This window comes from Protopterus annectens, chromosome 8.part1, assembly GCF_019279795.1.
Source record: "Protopterus annectens isolate FY-2018-M chromosome 8.part1, PAN1.0, whole genome shotgun sequence".
NCBI classification, from domain to species: Eukaryota; Metazoa; Chordata; order Ceratodontiformes; family Protopteridae; genus Protopterus; species Protopterus annectens.
The window spans coordinates 416396811-416418808 of record NC_056742.1 but is presented as its reverse complement, the minus strand read 5'-3'; the positions used below and the strand labels follow the sequence as shown (position 1 = coordinate 416418808).

Below are 21998 nucleotides of genomic sequence, written 5' to 3'. Positions count from 1 at the left end.
TACAGAGGGATTTCTTCCTCTACTGAGCCAATTCATTCTGGTTTTTGGAGATTAGTTTTGCTTTCTTTCTTTTGCTGTAAGCTTGTTTATACTAGGGGTCCACCAGGGTGACACGTTTTTCTGGCAAGACTTTGTTTTAATTCGGTGAGGTACAACTGATTCTATACATCTGTTTAAGTGGTTATACAGAGCATAGGTGTACACCTCTTTCCAGGAGTCTGTCTTATCTGTGTTCGAGGGGGCTTTGAAACTTCTTATGCCATCGCTTAGTGGGAGGTAACATGTCTTGTAAAAAAAAAATCTTTTTGAGCTTGATGTGGTATCTGGCCTTTTAATTGCATCAAAAGAGAATGGTCTCCCATGTTAGTGAGTGCTACGTCCAAGACATTTGAGCCCCTTGTGGGTGGGCTGTCAGTGCAAGTGTTCTGGAACAGCTAAAGTCCAAGAACCTCTGAGCCAACATGTTTGTGGTCATGTACGTTTCCCAGTTGATGTATAATAATTAAAAATTACCCACGAGTAAGGTGTTGGGCTGATAAGTGACTCCAGTAAGTCCAGGTATGTGGTACACTTTTCTTAGTTTATGGTGGGGGACACCTATAGCTAGCTATGATGTGGTAGGGGATTTTGCCTATGGTTAATTGAACAGAGTAGCTTGAGTGAATCGTACTGTTTGACCAATCTCAAGATGTAGTTATTCTTAATGAAGATGGACACACCTCCTCCTCTGGTTCTTTCATAGTCAGTTTGTGGTCCGAATGTATGGAAGTAGTTGTAGTCCTGCATGGCCGGGATGCTTTCCGTGGCTTTGAACCATGTCTTGGCATTCACAATGCTTAAAGGTATAAGGTGCAAGGAATCCTATGTGCATATAAGCAGAAAATTGGTATTACACAAAAATAATTTCACGGTAAAGCACAAGTAGGGCGGTAATAAAAAATATGCTTTTTAAAAACATGTTAAATCAGTATGTGTGGTGGTGGGACGACAGAGCCTCAAGGTTGTACTGTCCAGAAATCTTCTTTACAGTTTAAGTTCCTGTAATAAAATTAGAATTTTCTTGCTCCACAGTGCTGACATTTTATTCAGACTTACTGTAGTTGGGCCATGACACTGGAACATGACTGCTGTTTAGTGCATTATTTTGGTTTTATTCAATATCACTTGTACAACTTGCATTACTGCTTATTTATCCACACTTATCAGACTTATTTTAACTAGGCATAGAATAACAAACATACATAAATAAATACAACAACCACAAGCTCATATTATGAACTAGGAAAATTTTTAATGAACAAGTTTTTTTTTCTTGGCACAGGTTTGCTATTAAATAAATAAAGCATTTAATCAAAACCATCTATATATACTATACAAAATACTGAAAGCATTTCTTTTTTAAAAAAGATACTGCATTTACTGTCCTTTAAAGTGAAATTTAAAGATGTAGCTACATAAGCAGTTATTCACACTATCAATTAAATACAACATACAAATACTGCAGGTGTCTCCATACTGCTGGTATAATGTATTTGATGGAGGGTGCCTCTCTGCTGGTATAATGTATTTGAAGGAGGGTGCCTGATACTTTTATCTTTTCATTTAGGATGGTCACATTTCAAGCAGCAAAGAATTTGATGTCCTAAACAATTCAAAATAAATATAAATCATAAAAAAGCACGGATTTTACTAGCAGATATGAATCTTTGGGCCAGTCTTAACTTGTTCTCCGAACAACCATTCTGCAGTGACGCCAGTCTGTAGCAGCTGCGACCTTTCTTCATAGAAACAATGTAGCAGTCGTGCGACTTAAACTTATAGTCCAAGCTAACTGTTCTTGGTTACATCTCAGGATACACAGGTCTGAAACGAGTTCAGATATGCAATGGCAACATGTCTGTAGACAAACTGACATTGCTGCCCAGTCTGTTATAATTTTTAGCTGCGTTATTTCTAATTAAAGACTGTGAAACATTCTTGGTCAGTCACATATTCTTTACTGCCCTGACAAGATGCAACACACATACCGAAACATCCATACAATATGTAAATATATTTCTGTGTGTGCGTGTGCATGTGTGTATATTAACTATTTTACTTGAAAGTACTATCTTTTGGAAATATGTTGCACTCCTCAACACAGATACAAAAAATAAAAAAATAAAAAATATATATAATTCTTCAAAGAAAGATAACTGAGGCATCAGTCTGTATGTTAATACCATCACACTCCTAGTAGGATGGAATGTACATGCATGCTGTATTAAAAGCAAGACAAACAAGGCATATGTTATACTCATTAGCACTATATAATATAAATACAATTACTCTACTAGTTATGTCTTTTGCAGTCCTTTTCTTATTTACAAATAAAAATAAGGTACACAATCTCTGAATAAAAACAATCAGTGGTAACTAAAGTGAAATAATAGATTTTACATGTTAAAGATACAGACTTGAAAGGCCAATAATACATAAACTATTAAAACAGCCTAATAAAATTTGCTGTAGAACACGATCAGGCTGTTTTGAACGATTAAGTAGTGTGACTTCAGGTGATAAATGTCTGCCTTATGGACAGAACAGACCTTTGAGTTTCCAATGAGCAGAAAAGCCCCCAAAAGAGTGGGAAGTCTGACAGGAAAGCATTCCTCATTCTACTGTTGTACTGGGGGTATGAGCATGGGTATTTAGTAACTTGTAGGCAGATTCTTTAAAAAAAAAAGCCTAATTGTCAATTTAAAATATGGCATCTATACACTCACTGTTAACTCAAGCAGTTAACCTGCAAGTCCAGAACATAAAAGTATGTTAAAAAAAACTTAAAACCACAGTTCAACAAATGCAAAAAAAATGTACCTGAGAATGAAGACAAACTTGCTTTAAAATACCTAGAAATGTCACCTTTCTTAATAAAGAACAAAAAAGACAGTGAGTGACCTTGACTTCCCAGAGCACAACATACTGATGACTTCTGAGACGCAACATAATTTCTTCTGCTCCTTCCCTTTCCCTCTCTGCTATCATTAAGTATATTTTGACCCCAGAATACCATGACAAGCAGTTTTTAGTAGTTTCTCAAAGCAGAAAAAGACTTCACAATCTCGCCTTTTTAGTTTCTGAATGTAAAAGAAAACTTCAAAATCTAGTTTTGTTGGCAAATACATGTCCTGCCTCTACTGTATCATGCCATACATAGCAGTAAAGAATATGCAATACAACACAAAAGCTACATGAATACAGAATACAGTATTAAAACTCCTTGTAGTACAATACAATCAGTTAAAGAAAATAACATCTGAATAATACTAGAGGTAGCAGCTGTTTGTATGTTCTGCAATTCTGAAATAGGGTTACTTACACCCCTGCCTTGGGATTCATTTCATCTGCAGCACAACCATTTAGATTGGTCTTCAATACATTTCTGTGAAATGCAACAAGTACTTGTGTGGGAAGTGCTTTGATGACCTCCATGAAATATAACTCATGCCATGGCTGTCCAGAAATGTACAAACCAGTTCTTTTACAGAAATCCCCACTGTAATAAGTCAGTAATGCACAGTCACCATTTTAAAAAAATCAATAAATAGTATACAGTATGACATCTCAGTCTTTATCTTAAAATACACACAAATATTAGTAGAGTAACAGCAGTATCAATATTGTGTTACACTGACACCACAGTAAGAGGAGTGGGGAGTCAAAAAATTTCCTTCATTTACGAGTTGTACTGTTAGTGTTCTGCGCTATTCACTCTAGTAGCATTCTTCTTCACGTGGCTTCATGTCTGGTAAAAATGGTGGTAGTGGTGATGGTGTTCGTGGTGGTGGTGATGCTCATGTCTCTGAACAATATGACCAAGCTGGCCTTCATACATCATAATTGCAGGCATCTCCTGAACGTGTTCCTTCTCAACTACTGTAACTGGAGAATGGAAGGCCTTGTAAGCTTGGTGGGTTTCCTTAGACCTCGGTTTATGTTTTTTGTATGCTGCTTGAGAATGCATTGGAAGGTATGAAACATTCTGTCCCAGAACAACAGGAGGGGAAGTCACTGGAACAGGAATACCTTGCACTGGCTTACCACGTGCAGCCTTTCCTGCTTGACTGGCAGCCATAAAATTTTTACTGTATATCTTAGGAGACCGAATCATGTGCTTGTGAGATTCTTGGCTATGCAGTCTCTGTTGAAGTTCCACATTCTTCCTATAAGAACTATCGATAAGATGCATGTGGCCTGGGTCCACAGTCTGCGACCTCCTGCGATGTGCAGGCCCTGTGTCAGGCTCATGAGAACGAGACCTAGTCTGATTGGTTGTTCGTGTTGGCTGTTCATGTTTCAAAACTGCTGGAGGGGAGCCTGCAGGAGGAAAAATAAATGCACATTTTTATTAAATGAGCAGGTAGTCTTGGTAGGTGACCACTTTGTTAATGATTCTAAAACAATAATTTATTTATTTGGCAGCTGTATTAGTGCACTTGTCACAAAAAAACAACAAAAAAAAAAAAAAAAAAAAAAAAAAAAACTTTTATACCCGATACTGACCACAACAATGTCAACAATGGCTCAAAAGTTATTGAAAATCAGAAAAAATATTGTTGAACATTAAGGTGATAGTTACTTATACAGCAGAAGTACAACCAGATTAGAGTTGTACACAAATTAAGGAAATGTGCACTACAAGAAACATTACACGCAAGGACTTGTCTGCAGAAAAAAAACTCTCTGCATAATTTGCAGGTTTTAGATGCTTAATGCAGGGCTTCAAAATTCACTTTTCACAGTTTATGCTGAATTAGATGACAGGAACAACTACTACTGAATACAACAGTGTGACACAACAAGATGGTTAACATTTTTCAACATGGAGGAGGGCTGCTATACAATATAATGGCATACTAAACCCCTATGTGATATATATAAAGACAGTAAAGTCCCTGTATGTCGTCTTACCCATTGTGCAACCACAGTATTCCATGAAGGGAGCACATATATAAATTACCTTATCCATGACTGTACCAGATGCACAAACAGCACACCAAGTACACATCTGCTGGTCCCAACTATACAAGTTATGGAACTTTAACCAAATACTTACATGTGATGCAGCACATCTGACCACACTGATCTTCCCTCCCTGCTAATGCATTTCCCTCCCTGCTAATGCATTTCTCAAAATACAGAGCATGGCAGCTATGTCACCACTTCATGAAAAAATCGCCTTTGCACCATAAAACTCTCCCATCTATGGAGTTCCTGTGGTGTAGGTAAACTGCAATGACAACTGCTCCACCTACCATCCCAACAAGCAACACTGGCAAGCTCCTGCCAAAAAAAAAAACTTTCACAGTAGCATATCCCTGACACTAGCTTTGCCATAAAGTCTAATGAATGAAAACGTTTTATGAATCACTGTGTAGCAGGATGAATCACTGTGTAGCAGGGAACAGCAAGTTATGTCAGTCACATATCCTACCAAGCAGCTGTTTCCTGCTGTGCTCTGCTGCATGCAACCCTGTTAAGACAGTGACTCGCTTTATACCACAAGAGTGCAAGCTACACAGTCATGTACTATGCACATTTGTTGCAAAATTCAAACATACAGCAATTCTTTTGCAAGCCAACAGTGTTGTACTGTTGTGGTAAAGGGAAGCAGTACACCAAACAAAGCATTTATAAAACTACACACAGTTTACGAATAGCCTGCCTCATTTGTAATAAGATCAGACAATCTTGTAAGGATGAAAACTACCTAAGTATATACAATTTAAGCTGAAATTTAAAACACATGCCTAAAGTTAATGTGTTTAAAACTGAATAACAATGAAACCGTGATGACCTGCAGGGGAAAAGAATCCAAAATTATCATTTTATGGTAGAAAAATTCCTAACAATGTAGTTGATGCAAAAATGCATTTCTTCTAAAACATGCTTTGCTTGCATGATTGGTGGCAGTGGGAACATAAGCAAAATATGCATTCTAACATGGTCACACACAGCACAACCTTAGAAGTGTATTCATCAAAACGAAGCTGTACGAGCAGAGATTATCCAAGAATAAGTAATTATACAATGATTAAGTAGCTGCACTGCCATATCATGGTCAGGCAGGATACATTGGGGAAAACAAGAGTACAGGTGCAGAGAGGCTATACCCTACTCTGACAGGCTATACTGAGAAAAAATATTAAAAAACAAGCTGAAGCACACTATAACGTGCTCACACAGGCTACATGATGAAGAAAAACAGGCAAGCTGAAACAGTGTAGGGTAATATTCTTTCTAAAGCAGGAAACTTACGTGAGGGTCATGCAAACAATGCCACAAAGCTACAGTTAAAAGTTAATAATACAGTCTTTTGTGATTTGTCTTTCCATTAGTGGCCTGCAACAACTGAATAACAGAATTTACAGCAATGACCATCTCACACAGCCTTTGTCAACCATATTAAAGTATTTATTTACTGATTATACAGTTGTGTGGAAAGCAGTGACAGGATTACCAAATACTTAGAATTAATTCATACCTCAGCATAACAAAACAGACTGACAGTGACTGTCCTAATTAAATGGATGGGAATGCTTACAAACAGACTGGGTGTTGACAAGAACAGACTGCATAGCAGAATGTGTCCCTGATAAAAGGCATTTGAAATGTTGAGACCCGAAACATTGGACATTGAATACACAGAGTCTGAGATGGGCATTTCACAGAATATTCTCCTTTCCTTAAGGTATGGCGATAGTGGAGTGGCTTAAAGGAGAAGACCGATTTTAGAGATTCGTTCTTCTCCTGTAGTTTCAGTCTTTTTTTGGCACTCAGTATTACGAGTGCCGACATTTCAACAGGGAGCAGTCACTGATCTTGGGTAATCACATACATGTAAAACAGGCTACCTGACGCTCAGCATTACGAGTGCCGACATTTCAACAGGGAACGGTCACTGATCTTGGGTAATCACATACATGTAAAACAGGCTACCTGACACTCAGCATTACGAGTGCCGACATTTCAACAGGGAGCAGTCACTGATCTTGGGTAATCACATACATGTAAAACAGGCTACCTGACGCTCAGCATTACGAGTGCCTACATTTCAACAGGGAGCGGTCACTGATCTTGGGTAATCACATACATGTAAAACAGACTACCTGAAGGGTTGCCTGCAATACTGAACAATACGTAGTGCTTAAGAAGAGATAACTTACAAAACTAAAGCTTATAATAAGCAGCTGTGAGGTTAACACAGGTGACTAAACTCAAGTAACAGCAAGAGGTTAAAGTGATAATCAGAATAAAGGCACAGGCTTTTAAAATACAACTACCAAGTGGGCACATGATCTATACTATAATCTGATGAACTAGATAATCAAGCAGTCAGATTATTTTTTCCATATAACTAGTCCAGGCACAGCAACAAACTAATGGACAATTATTAACATTTCAAGCCAAAAACCACTGTCCTTAATATATTTTTGTTTGTTAATAACTCCCAAATGCTACTACCCAATTGAAATATTACAGGTGACCTAAGATGCCAGTCAAGCCACTTTTAAAAGCAGCAGACCCACACACACACACACAAATTAACTAGGCAATAAATAATTTCACTCTAGATTTGCTCAAACTATTTATTTTCTTATATAAGTGGCATATACCTAATCTGCATCAGGGAGTAAAAAAATTATTTTCAATTTATCAGGAATAATAAAATCTCATTTTCAATTTATCAGTAATAATAAAATCACATTTTCCTTTTTTTGGCTTCCATCTCTCTTGTGAACATCAAACACTTATCCAGTATTTGACACTGTTTCCCCAGGCACCTTAGGACGTGTATGGAGACAGGCATAAACTAAGATCACAGAGAAAGTCTAATCTGGGTTAGACGACTTTCTCTGTTAACTTGAAAGCATTACTCAGTACCCACTGTACTGGACTCAGTGCAAGAAAATGCTTCTGCACATTTCTGATTCCTAAGAGAAAGAGAGCATTTTCCTAACTGCAAGTGCTGCAGTCTGGGATCTTCCACCAAGTGCACCACCTATGGAGAGGCTGCACCCTGCTAGCACCTCCAATGCCTGAGCTGCTCATCTAATAATCCAACCTCGGTCATCTAGGGCACAGTCAGGGCCAAACCTCTAGTTTGTGCAGCCAACTAGTAAGAAAATGTATTTAAAGAAAAGAAAATACAGTTAATCCCCCCTAAATGTGCCACGGCTCACTGATTTTTAACCACCCAGGTCTGCACCATAATCTTCTTCCTTCACCCCATATAACTGATGGACCACGACCTTCACACAAAGCCCTAGAATGTTTTTCAATGCAGCTTCTAGCCTGCACGGATTTACAAGCCACTTCAATACAGAAGCATGTTGAACCCACTAGCAGATACCTAAACGTACATAAACAATTTAGTATTTGTAGCTGGGCTAGGGTAGTGATTACATATGAACAGGTGTTCATAATCTTACCAGTATGCAGTACTTTCCCATGTCAAACATTCTTTGTTTTGCAAGGCTCCACAACACACAATATCAAACAATTTTTTAGCAACACAGTTTACAAGTTGATCCAGTTATATGATTACTTTCAAAACCTAAGAAAAATGTGTTACAAATGACCCAAAGCATCAGGGTACATTTCAATCTGGTTGAAATATGCTTAGACTTATTTTGTATAAATTTAATAATGTGAAAATTTCTCTAGATAAAAACAAAAATAAAATAAGAGAGCACATTTTGTCTCATGTAGGAGACCTCGTTACTACAGAACCTTCATTTTTGTTACTGAAGCAAAATATACTTAAAATGTAAAGCTAGAGCACAGGATGATGACAAAGCTAGAGCAACAGTGGCAAGACTATTCTATAACATTTCTGGACTGTTCAGAAAGTTGTCGTGCTGGACAGGCTAGAAATTGATAGATGGGATGCTTGTTCTGTAGAAGCATACATGATTGGCTTGACATACTTGCAGTACAGTTAAGTACTAATTATATACTTACTGTCTATATGGCAGAGGAAGAATTAATGGTCAGGCCCGCTGAAAATTTGGAACCTCTAATTCATCTCTCAACTTTGCAAAGAACATATAAAGTGAGAGTATAAATTATCTTAACAAGAATCTGAGAAGTCCATGTCAATGGCAGTGCCTACAGAACAACATCACTTCCCATCCAGCATAACACAGGACCGATGACCGATTCAAACCAACCAGTTCACCTCAGAGCTGCAAATCAAGCACACAGAAGGACAACACGACATATAAATTTACACCTGCTTAAGGAAGTCCCAACGGTGTGCAGTGAATTCTTAGACTAAGTATGTACAGCATGGGGAAATACAAGGTGTATACAATGAGGATTGTACAAATACACACAGTGTGGAGAAATACAAGGTGTATACAGGAGGAATGTACAAGTACATACAGTGCAGGGAAATACAAGGTGTATACAGGAGGAACGTACAAGTACACACAGTGCGGGGAAATACAAGGTGTATACAATGAGGATTGTACAAATACACACATTGTGGGGAAATACAAGGTGTATACAATGAGGATTGTACAAATACACACAGTGCGGGGAAATACAAGGTGTATACAATGAGGATTGTACAAATACACAGTGTGGAGAAATACAAGGTGTATACAGGAGGAACGTACAAGTACATACAGTGCGGGGAAATACAAGGTGTACACAAGGAGAACCGTGCAAGTATACACACTGTGGAGAAATACAAGGTGTATACAGGAGGAACGTACAAGTACACACAGTGCGGGGAAATACAAGGTGTATACAATGAGGATTGTACAAATACACACATTGTGGGGAAATACAAGGTGTATACAATGAGGATTGTACAAATACACACAGTGCGGGGAAATACAAGGTGTATACAGGAGGAACGTACAAGTACATACAGTGCGGGGAAATACAAGGTGTACACAAGGAGAACCGTGCAAGTATACACACTGTGGAGAAATACAAGGTGTATACAGGAGGAACGTACAAGTACATACCGTGCGGGGAAATTCAAGGTGTACACAAGAAGAATCGTACAAGAACACACAGTGCGGGGAAATACAAGGTGTACACAATGAGGATCATACAAGTACACACAGTGCAGGGAAATACAAGGTGTACACAATGAGGAATGTACAAGTACACACAGTGCGGGGAAATAAAAGTTGCAAACACTGACAATTGTACAAGTACACACAGTGCAGGGAAATGCAAGGTGTACACAATGAGGATCATACAAGTACATACAGTGCAGGGAAATACAAGGTGTACACAATGAAGAACGTACAAGTACACACAATGCAGGGAAATACAAGGTGTAGACAATGAGGATCATACAAGTACACACAGTGCAGGGAAATACAAGGTGTGCACAAGGAGAACCTTACAAGTACACACAGTGTGGGGAAATACAAGGTGCATACAATGAGGACTGTACAAATACACACAGTGTGGAGAAATACAGGGTGTATACAGGAAGAATGTACAAGTACATACAGTGCAGGAAAATACAAGGTGTATACAAGGTGTACACAAGGAGAACCATAAAAGTACACACAGTGCAGAGAAATACAAGGTGCAAACACTGAGGATTGTACAAGTACACACAGTGCAGGAAAATACAAGATGTACACAATGAGGAACGTACAAGAAAACACAGTGCGGGGAAATAAAAGGTGCAAACACTGACGATTGTACAAGTACACACAGAGTGCAGGGAAATACAAGGTGTACACAATGAGGAACGTACAAGTACACACAGTGCAGGGAAATACAATGAGGATCATACAGGTACACACAGTGCAGGGAAATACAAGGTGTACACAAGAAGAACCATACAAGTACACACAGTGCGGGGAAATACAAGGTGTATACAATGAGGATTGTACAAATACACACAGTGTGGAGAAATACATGGTGTATACAGGAGGAATGTACAAGTACATACAGTGCAGGAAAATACAAGGTGTACACAAGGAGAACCATAAAAGTACACACAGTGCAGGGAAATACAAGGTGCAAACACTGAGGATTGTACAAGTACACACAGTGCAGGAAAATACAAGGTGTACACAATGAGGATCATACAAGTACACAGTGCGAAGAAATACAAGGTGTACACAATGAGGATAATACAAGTACACAGTGCGAGGAAATACAAGGTGTTCACAATGAGGATCATACAAGTACACAGTGCGAGGAAATAGAAGGTGTACACAATGAGGAACGTACAAGTACACACAGTGTGGGGAAATACAAGATGTACACAATGAGGATCATACAAGTACACACAGTGTGGGGAAATACAAGGTATATACAGTAAGGAACATACAAGTAAATGTAAGGGTAAATACAAGGTGTATATAGTAACGAACATACAAGTAAAAGTAAGGGGAAGTACAAGGTGTATAGAGTGAGGATCATACAAGTAGACAAGATGCGGGGAAATACAAGGTGTACAGAGTGAGGATCGTACAAGTAGACAAAGTACGTGGGAAATACAAGGTGTATACAGTCAGGATCGTACAAGTAGACAAAGTACGGGGAAATACAAGGTGTATACAGTCAGGATCGTATAAGTAGACAAAGTACGGGGAAATATAAGGTGTATACATTGAGGAATGTAAACTAGTACAAGGCAGCAGTCTGAATGCAATGCATCTGGGCACTGCTTCAAGAGGAAAATGCAGTCAGCAGTTCCCATGACAGTCTCAAAACTAGAGATGATTGCATTTATGGGGATGAAATCAAAACTATGATATTCAGACCTGCTTAAGACCTTACTAAAACACCAGGATGGTCGCTTGGTGTGGGCAACTCCAAGGGGTCATTAAAAACTATATAAAACTAACCAACACTCTGAAGTCTCATTCAATGTCGCTACATGGAAAATGTAAGAAAGGAACAACTGCAATAAAAACACTTAAAAGAGATGTGTTGCTATGCCTGGAAGATAAAATTACCTGGGATGTGCTCTGAAAAAACACATGCAGAACAAGTACTTGGCTTCACTATAAAAGGAGTTCTGCACGCATTGCACTTGGTAAGGACTTGCTACTGAAAGACACTGAACTGAAATAAAACAGCTGAAACCTACAAATACCATGATGACCAGACCAAACACTACAAAAACCTGAACTAGAATAACTACTCATGGGTTGAACAATTACATAAAATGCACATAAAAATAATATTGTAACAAAAGTGTCATTCAGGCTTGTTTACAAATGGGAATATATATTTCTGAAAAAGATGCATATTCTTACAAAACATTTTCTTTAATGTCTTCTCTACATCAAATAGCCAAAATATCTTTTCCCGTTAGTTATTTCTGCATATGATTTCACACTAAAGTGAGGTACAGGGCACTTGAAAGAGATAGACAAAGATAGTGCAGTCTCTTGCCAATCTACACATTCATAATCCATCCATCCTCGAAAAGCTAGACAGTTTTCAAAATGCTAAGAACTACTGACAATCTTTATTAAAAGGTTTAAAATGCTAGATACTGGGGAGTTTGTAACAAAGCACTTGTATGCATACATTTTCAGTGGCATTTAAGACCCAGACTCTCTCTATTGTGCCATCTACACCTTTTTTCTGAGTGGACAATATGCAAATGTAAGCACATTTTTGTGTGTAAATGTGCCAGTTTGCAACCACTTCCAGCTGTAAATGCATGCATGCTGCTGAACAAACAAGATAAAATAAAACAACCTGGCACGTTTTCTCAGAAACTGTAGCTTAATTACACTGAAACCAAAATACATGAGAAAATGCCACACAAGTAAAATCAAGGTGTCTGTCTCGGAAAGGTAACAGATTTATTTATTTTTTTAAATAAAGGCTATATACAAGAGGAGATACATTCGTGGTCTGCAGAAAGAAGAAATGAGAGTCATAAACAGGGTGGGTTCAAGGCTACTATTTGTGTTTTCACCTGAATTACATTACAGAAATAAAAAGAAAAATATGGCCTCCACACAGATCTAATGGTCTTGGGCACAAATCAGTGTAAACAAATGGAATGACAAAGAGGAGGAGAAACAGCAGAGCTGAAATAATATATGGCAATTTGGATTCATTGAAAAGAAATGCAGCGTAATGCACCTAGGTAATAAAAATCGACTGGGATCCATACTAACTCACATCCACAGCACTGCACTCTGCTGTGCACCGTGTCTAACAGTGCAAAAAGCTGCTACTGTCAAAACGGCGCTGCCTATGTTCTGACTGCCTGACTTTTTAAATGTTATAAACCACACATTTAGGTACTGAACCATTACATATTACTAGATTCACCCAATTTTCTATGTATTTGTCTGCTACTGTAGCACTGCAGCATTTGAATTAAGTACTAGAAAATACAGTTCCTAGTACGTAACTCAAATGCTGCAGTGCTACAATAGCAGACAAATGCATAGAAAATTGGGTGAATCTAGTAATTGCCCGTTCGATTCTCAGTTAGAGCGTCTTCTGTGTGGCGACATGCGTGAACGGGCGTTCCTTCATTGAAGGTTGTGCGTTAGGCCCAACAAGCCAGCACGAAAAACTCTACTGCCAATCATTAGCAGACCGGAGTTCCGCTGTGGCGACCCCTAACTGGGAAAAGCCGAAAGAAACAAAAACTAGAAAATACAGTTCCAGTTTAGGGTTTTGGATAGATGGATAGAATTAGACTTGCATACTAATACGCAGGTCTGACATTATAGATCAATCTCAGAACCCAGACTAAATCTACATTCTACTAGTGAACATAACAGCTGAACAGAGATCAATACTGAAGTAAACCATAATAAGAAAAAATCTTAACAAACAGTGCTGTCCTTAATGTAGTACTGGAGCTGAGGATTTCAACAGCACTGTGATTGACTGTATATAAGTAAAGGGGATGTGGGAAGGGGCACAGCCTCCACACAAATGCCCCTTACTGTATTTTGCTCTGCTTTACTGCAAGATTAACTACTTGCTGTCCAAACCTTTTGATATAAGGATTCTTCTCACTCATATACACATTTTCTCAAATGCAGGTCCTTTCAAACATTTTTTTCAGAAGCATAGGAGCAACCACTAGGCAAGCGATTAGAGATCTAAGAAGCCTAGCCATACAGAAGTAAAAGTTCTGGCCACCCTTTTGAGTATTTAATAATGCTCATCTCCCAAATCAATACATTTACAATGCTCATATCACACACATTCATCTTCAGAGCATGAACCCACTGCACAGTTACTTTTAAAGTGATTCACAACACTAAAGTCGAGTACGACATTAATGCTGTTTCAGTTTACTAACACCATAGAGATTGCTGCATTCAGCAAGACTGCCGAGTAATGGCAAGTATGAAGCATTACACTGAACAAATAAGGCAAAATACTAACGTAATTGTTTGATTTAATGATTTTCTTATGCATTAACTTTTTCTTTTCCTTTGCACAGGTCCAGGACATCAGAATCCAGCCTGCTTGCAAAAGAAGCATTTCAGACCTCATTAACTCATGCATCCCTACTAGCACTTGCAATAACAGAAACAGACTTGGATGCAATCATCACAACTAAACTGTCTGGTTAAGGAAAAAAATAATTTAATTTGCTCATCTTATGTTTAGTTTGGCCAAGCCAGATGATCTTTAATTCTTTGTTTAAACAGTTCTATTAACTCCCTTGCTTGCCATTCTGCACATGGGGGATCCTCCATACAATGGCAAATCATCTCTGGAGTTCAACAATGCAAACATGTTACTGGTGGTATGTGAGCAGATGTTATCTTACATGGTCCAATAATTCACCAGAAATTCAACTACTGCAGAAGTCAATACAGGGAATAAAAAAAAAAACAGAAGTGGTTGGGAATCAAACAATGGGAAGGTTAATGCTGTGGAAGCTGCAACTAAATTAATTCTTGTTGGGGGGCCTGACCATTTTAATAGGACTTATTGTGTTACTGTTTATAAAATTAGAGGGACTAAAATTAAAGGGATTAAACATTTTCACTGCTTGTATTTTACTATCCATAAACAAGAACTTCCAGTTTCTCAGTTTTTACATTCTCTTTTGTTTAGTCTCTTCTCACATACCCTTTGCTGCCATAACAGAAGTCTGTTTAATCCATGCTCCTAAGTACTTCAACTTACCGTGTCTCCATAAATGAGTATTTCTGAACCAGTTTGTGTGGGTACATAATTTATTGCTACAGACCTTGTATTATCTTCATTAATTTTATATCCCAAAAAAACTCAAAACTGTCTCAAAGCATTCCACAACACTGAGACGTCCTTTTCTGAATGTCATAGGTCCACAGGTTACCAGGGTAATGACCACTAGGGCACTTACAAGCCTAGGCATGCACACCAAACTTTTTGGGTCCCAAGTTTCATAGACGTCTATATGCAGGAGGGGGTGCTAGTAGAGAGGTGACTAAGAACTGCAGGCGGGCGTTAGGATAATACTTTTCTTATTGATGACCTCTGTCCATAAGGGACATGGGAACGGACATCCAATTGTCAACATTTTGTTTGAATAGGGTTACGGATGAGCTTTTGTTTTACATGGATAGGGAGCCTACTCCATACTGCAGGGATTCTTTGGGACACATCTGTCTCTCCAGAATGTTCTGATTATGTCTCAAGCAAAGTTCAGATCCCTGGATCTAGTATTTCTGGTGCTGTTTATGTGCAACAGATCCATCAGGGCTGGGTCTGAGGAAGCCCCGTAAGCCACACAAAGATCCTCTCTCAGCAGCTTAAAGAAGAATGAATATAGAGACAGAGCCTTTAGGCAATCAATGTAGGATAAACTATTCATGCCCCGAATTCCTGTGGTGAGAAACCTTTGTGGGCGTCTCAACTGTTGCAAGTGTCTGGTTAAATACATGCCAAAGAGGTTTTGCCCTCGGTGACAGATCTGATAAGGGTTGAGTAGAGTGGTACTATAATTTCCTTGGACCTGGACACCATACCCTTAAACTAGAAGTTGGGTGACACAGAATGAATTTCTTACTATCTTAGCTAGGTGTTGGTCAAAGGCTCAACTGTCATTTACGTATGCTCTCAGATTCCTTACTACTGGTTCAACTCTTAGGGGTGTTTTATCGATGGAGTAATTAACTTACATTGACAGTTTCCCCAAAAGGCATTGTAATGCATTTTTTTGGCATTGAGTATTAGGCCATGCCTTTGGCACCAGTCACTTTTCTGGGTTAAACCCTCTTGCAATATGTTGGTGTCTTGGGGGGAATCTATAATAGCGCCCAATTTACAGTCTATGAACCTGGTAAGTCAGAGGCCTTGAACGTTAGCCTCAATTTCTTTGAAGTAGATGTTGAACAGGAAAAGGCCCAGCATGGAGCACTGGGGTACTCTGCTGGTGAACTTGCCAATGCTGACTTCTTGGACCCTGTCTATGTATCAACCAGCAATCAAGTGAGTTACGCAGAGATTTATGCCTGGCTCAGAGAGTTTATCAATAATGCCTGAATAGGATATTGTATCAAATGCCTTGGCCAAGTCAAGACATTTTACTCTTGTCCACTGCCTTGGTGACTAACTCAAAGAAGTCTACCAGGTAAGATAGGCATGACCTTCCCTTAACAAAGGCAAACTGGGATGTGTCCAGGGTATGTAGATTGCCAATGTCGTTATTTATCTATTCCATAATAATTCATTCCATGGCTCTGCATACAAGTCATGTTAGACTAATGATGGGTCTGCAGTTCTCGGGGCTGGATGATGGTCCACCCTTGTGGAGGAGAATAACTGTTGCAGTCCTCCATTCACATGGAGCGTAGCCTGTTTCACGGCTGTACTTGAGTTCATCAAGTGGTCCTGACAGGTCATTTTTTAGACTGCTCAGGAGGCACATTGGGATGTTGCTGAGATTTGTGGAGGCAGTGTTCTTGGCTTTGCTGAGTACTGAGAGCAACTGGCCCATGCCAATAGCTGGGGGAGGTATGCTGAAGAGGATTTCACCTAGTGGAGCTGGGGGAAGGAGTAAGGGATGACGTACGAGCTAAATTTATCATACAGCAGATTTGCTATGTCACCCTGACTGGTGAACGTGGTACTGTTTACAACCAGTTTAGCACACTCCTGTGTGTTACCTGTAAGGTTCTGAACATAATTGAAGGCCTTGTGATGATCCTTAGTCTTGCAAGGCTATCCTGACCTTGTACTTGACTTTGTTGGACCTAATCAGAACTCTTAGGTTCTTGTTTAGTTGTATAAAAGAGAGCACTTGTCTTTAATGAAACTGTTCTTCCTGATTTTGACCATGTGCTTACTACTTTTATTACATACCCAGTTTCGGCAAGGATTCCACCAGTGGAATTTAGGTGTACAATCACCTTTCCAACCATTCACATGTTTGTGTAGGGACTCTGTGAATAATTCTGCACAGCTAGTGGAGGACTCGGGGTTAGGGAGGAAGCCTTGAATTTTAATAAGCTATTGCTTAACAGTACGTAGTTTGCCTTAGACGAGTTCCTAACTATCAACTCATTCAGATGGGTTTTCCAGGTTGATTTTTACTTCATAGGAGACAGCTCTGTGATCTGACCTCACAAGTGAGGATGTGAAATGGTGGTGGTGGTGGTGGGGGGTGCAATGCTCTCCCATAGCGGCAAGTTCCAGATCCTGTATCTTTGATCTTCTAGTTGGAATGTTTGTGTCTCAGGAAGCATTGTGCCTGTGAGGTTTGAGACAGTGTACATTTCACAGTCTATAGAGGGGTAGTTAAAGTCACCCATGACTAGGATGTTTGGTTGGATGGTGAGTGTCTGTAGTAGATTTAGGTAAGAATCATGAGACTCTAGGGGGATAGAAGTTGACCTGTAGCTAGCCATGATATGGTGAGGGACCTTATCTATGGTGATTTGCATGTGTATGAGCTCCACAGTATAACCCTGTTTAACCAACCTAGAGGTATGCTTGCTGCCAACGTAGCTCAAGATATCTCCACCTTTGTCGCTAGTCTGTTCAGTTGTTGGTCTAAATGTGTGGACGGCACCATAACCTTGCACTGCCAGAGTATTTTGTATGGCTTTATACCAAGCCTTGGTCCTAGAGCAGATGTCTATATTCTCCAGTGTAAACAGAGCTTGAAGGATGTGGAGTTTTTTTTTTTTTAGGCTCCTAACACTGCACAGTAACACCTTAAGGTTGCATGGTGACTTTTCCACTGTGCTGGTAGCTGTGTCTTTTTAGCACTGCCTATAAAAGGCTCTAAGAGAGGTGGATAATGTTTAATTCAGTATCTGAAAGCTTAGGAGGGAAGAAGTACAGCCCATCTTTGGAAAAGTAATGTGGTCTGCTGACCTGTCCAACCAAGGTGACAAACATTGGATTCCCCTGGAGTGACATGAGTTACAAAGCCAATTGGTAACGTCACTTATCTTCTGCTTATACTGTGGTATCCTTGGAGAAGGTGGAATGCTTCCATTGCCCTACTCATAAAACCCCAGCTTACGCTGTCACATACTTTCTCTGCATTAAGATCCACCAACAGCAACAGTATTTTTTACATTCTGCTTCCCTCTGAATCATCAATATTACATTAATGTTTAAAAATATTTGCTTCCCCTCCACAAAACCACACTGATCCACTTCTGTCAGTTTCCATACCTCTCAACTGTCCAGATTTTTGCCTCATATTTTTGGTGTGTTCCTCATAAAATTGGTGGTTTTCTGGCAAATCACTGGGATTGTCCGAGGACTGAAGTCATCAAATAATGATATACATTTGAGTTTCAGACTTAACATATGTATGTTAACACAAACTCTGTTACTCTAGTAACTTTATAAGTTTATAAAAACGAAATTTTAAATCTGTCCCTATTTTTGGATATTTGTTCCCCCATTTTGTCAGGCTTTGTCCAGATTTCTTCTACTAAGAGGTTGAGAGGTATGGTTTTGGCAACAACTTTGCCATTCTTTTCGCTAGTGTAGAAATAAACACTTTATAATCATAGTTTAAAATTCAAACGGGTCTGTATGAAACTGGATCTGATGGGTCTTTACCATCTTTAGTGAATACATCTACCACACTGTTCTTCCAAAGTGCTTCCCCTCCTTTTAAAATACTGTTATCAAACAAAATCTCATAATTTTCTTCCCTCCTAACTTTTAAACCTCCATAGGAGTACCATCAGTTCCTGGAAATCTTTCTGAACATTTATTATACATCATCATTTTACCTTATCCCTTCCTATATTAAATGTTACTTACTGAGCCTCACCTACCTCCAACCTTGGCATACTTAAGTCTTCCACAAATATTTTCATTCATGCCTCCTTCTTGATTTCCACATTTCTCTGCTTTACACAAATTTTCATTAAATTTCTGAAATGTCTCTAATACCTCTACAGGATTTATATTTATTTTCCTTGTTATAGGTTCCCCAAGTTTGGCAACAACCTTTGGTAACATTACCTGTCTGACCGCCAACAATCCACTGTATGGCAGAATGACATATCTCTCCAACTACCCGTCTCCACAGGGGTTCCCCAAGGATCCATCCTTGGACCCCTACTCTTCTCTGTTTTCACCAATAATCTAGCCTCTGCCGCCAAACATGGCACACTCATACAATACGCAGATGACTCAACCATCATCTGCTCAGCCCAGTCCTTACCCAAACTGCAAAAAGTCCCACAGGAAGCCTTTTCCTCTGTTGAAACTTGGTTATCCGATGCCCAATTAATACTCAACCCAAACAAAACTAAACTACTCATCTTCCAACCCACCAAACATACTCAAAGCAACTCTCACTTTAACATCACAGCAAAAGACAACACCACTATATACCCAACTGAACACACCAAATTGCTAGGAGTGGAAATATACAAACTAAAATTTGACATTCACATATCCGTGACCATAAAAAAAGTCCACAAAAAACAAGGAGCATTACACAGAAATAAGCAACTTCTCACTAAAGCAGCAAAGATTTCAATAGCAAATTCCCACCTTATCTCCACCCTACTTTATGCCTCTCCAATATATACCAACCTAAGGCAATGCGATCTAAACAAGCTAGAGACCTGCTATAACAAAATTGCTAAATTCACCACAGGGGCATCCTACCGTATTTACCACTGTCTCTCACTTGCTGAACTGGGCTGGCTTGAACTCCCTCACCTCCTTCAATGGTATCAACTATCACTCGCCCACAAACTAGTAAACCATCCACTAAATGTCCCATCTCTCCAGAATCTACTCCAACCCTATCGCACCACCAGACCACGAAGATCCAGCAACAAAAATCACTTGCAGATCACTAAAGCCAGTAACTCTGCTGGTGAAGCACTATTCTCTTGCACTATAGCCAAATTATGGAACTCCCTCCCACCCACAATTACCTCCATACCATCATGCACCCACTTCAAAACTTTACTAAAAGCGCACCTAAAAACATGCTGGCTATGCCCTTGCAACTCCCACTCTAATATCACCCACCCCATCCAACCACTACCTTTCTTTCCACCTCACTAACTAACTTGATTATAGAATGCTCAGATGCTCATAAGCCTAGTACTTATTATACAGCAGGAAATTCTTATTGTAACATTTCTTAATGTCTGTTATGTACTTCGCAGATAAAGATTCTAGTTGTCTACTGATGTACTATGTTCTTCATCTGTAAATATGTTTGTAATTAATTGCTAAGTTAAATTGTTAATCACTATGTAATCCAACGTAACTACTGTCTATTTTAACTGTGGAGCTTTTCTCCCCGGGCCTCTGCAGAAAATGGATCTACATCCAGTCGGACACTCCCGGTCAACAAATGTAAAAAAATAAATAAATAAATAAATAAAACAACCACTTCTACTTTCTATTGCCCAAGTCATTGTACCAAACATTTTTGTGCGCTGGAATTATCAAAAAAAAAAAAAAAAAAAGTTGCTTAACATCAGTCTTTTTAAACTCATGCAGATTACCCAGATATTTCCTCTTTAGCACTACGCTTTTGTGCCTCTTCCTGTTCTGTGAGATTCTCTTTACTCTTCAATACTTCAAACTTTGTCAGTCCCTCTATGTAATTCCTATTACTTCTTAAATATCTCTCTAACTTTTATTTCCACCACGTTTTTACACTCCTTTTTCATTTTATCCCACTCACTAGCTATAACGTCTGAATATATTTCTACCTGTCTGAATAACTCTTGAATAATTTCCACCACCCATTCCTTAAATTCCTCTATTTTTAAAAGGTAGGTAGGAAAGTGCCAGTGCCTCATTTTTACTTCACTACCCTGCATTTTTATCTTAGTTTTTACTGGTGCATGATCTGAAAGTTACTGGATATGTGTTGTAGCTTTCAATTAAATGCACATATTCCTGTCAAATATAACTTCTGCCTAGTCTATGGGAAATATGAAACATTCTTTCCTACTACTGAATTTACATATTCCATACCAAACATTTTCATAAATTTCTTCAGAAATCAACCCTCTTTTGTTATATTTTTCCCTTCTATATCTCCCTGATACATCATCACTATTGCAATACATGTTCCAGTCCCCAACTACTAGTAAGCTATTGCTCCCCATATTTTCCTAAGTTCCATAATAGTGGAGTTTTTGGTGGAATATAAATACATCAGCTAAATCTTCATCCCTTGCTAAAAGCCTTTTACTACCCTAAATCTACCATTACTGTCTTTTTCCTCTTTTATCAGCACTGCAGTCCCTTTAGCAATTAGCACAACTACTTCCCTTTTCCTTTGTCCCTGAAATTCTGCTGTATATCCATCCTGAAATTCTTTGTCAAATTCACACACTCATTTCTTTCCAAATGCATCTCATCCAGCATATCTGCACTCTGCATTTCTTCATATAATTTAATACTCTTTCCTTTTTTTGTCTATACCTGTAAGGCCATTTAAGTTTCATGATAAAATGGATAGCCATTATGATAAAAAGCTATTGATCCCACCTATTATAAATGGCAGTTTTTTGAATGTGTATTTCCAACTTTGC

The 21998-nt window shown here is 38.8% G+C and overlaps 1 protein-coding gene across 2 annotated transcripts in view; it reads right to left on the bottom strand.

Annotated features, from left to right (window-relative positions):
- Positions 1-1269: 1269 nt before the first annotated feature.
- Positions 1270-21998, bottom strand: part of NKD1 (NKD inhibitor of WNT signaling pathway 1) — a 641026-nt gene continuing 620297 nt past the window's right edge. For both annotated transcript variants that reach the window (XM_044081984.1, XM_044081985.1), the window contains one exon: positions 1270-4359. In XM_044081984.1, coding sequence (XP_043937919.1) covers positions 3782-4359 — 578 coding nt within the window. In that variant the 3' untranslated portion in view covers positions 1270-3781. The remainder of the gene's footprint in view (positions 4360-21998) is intronic.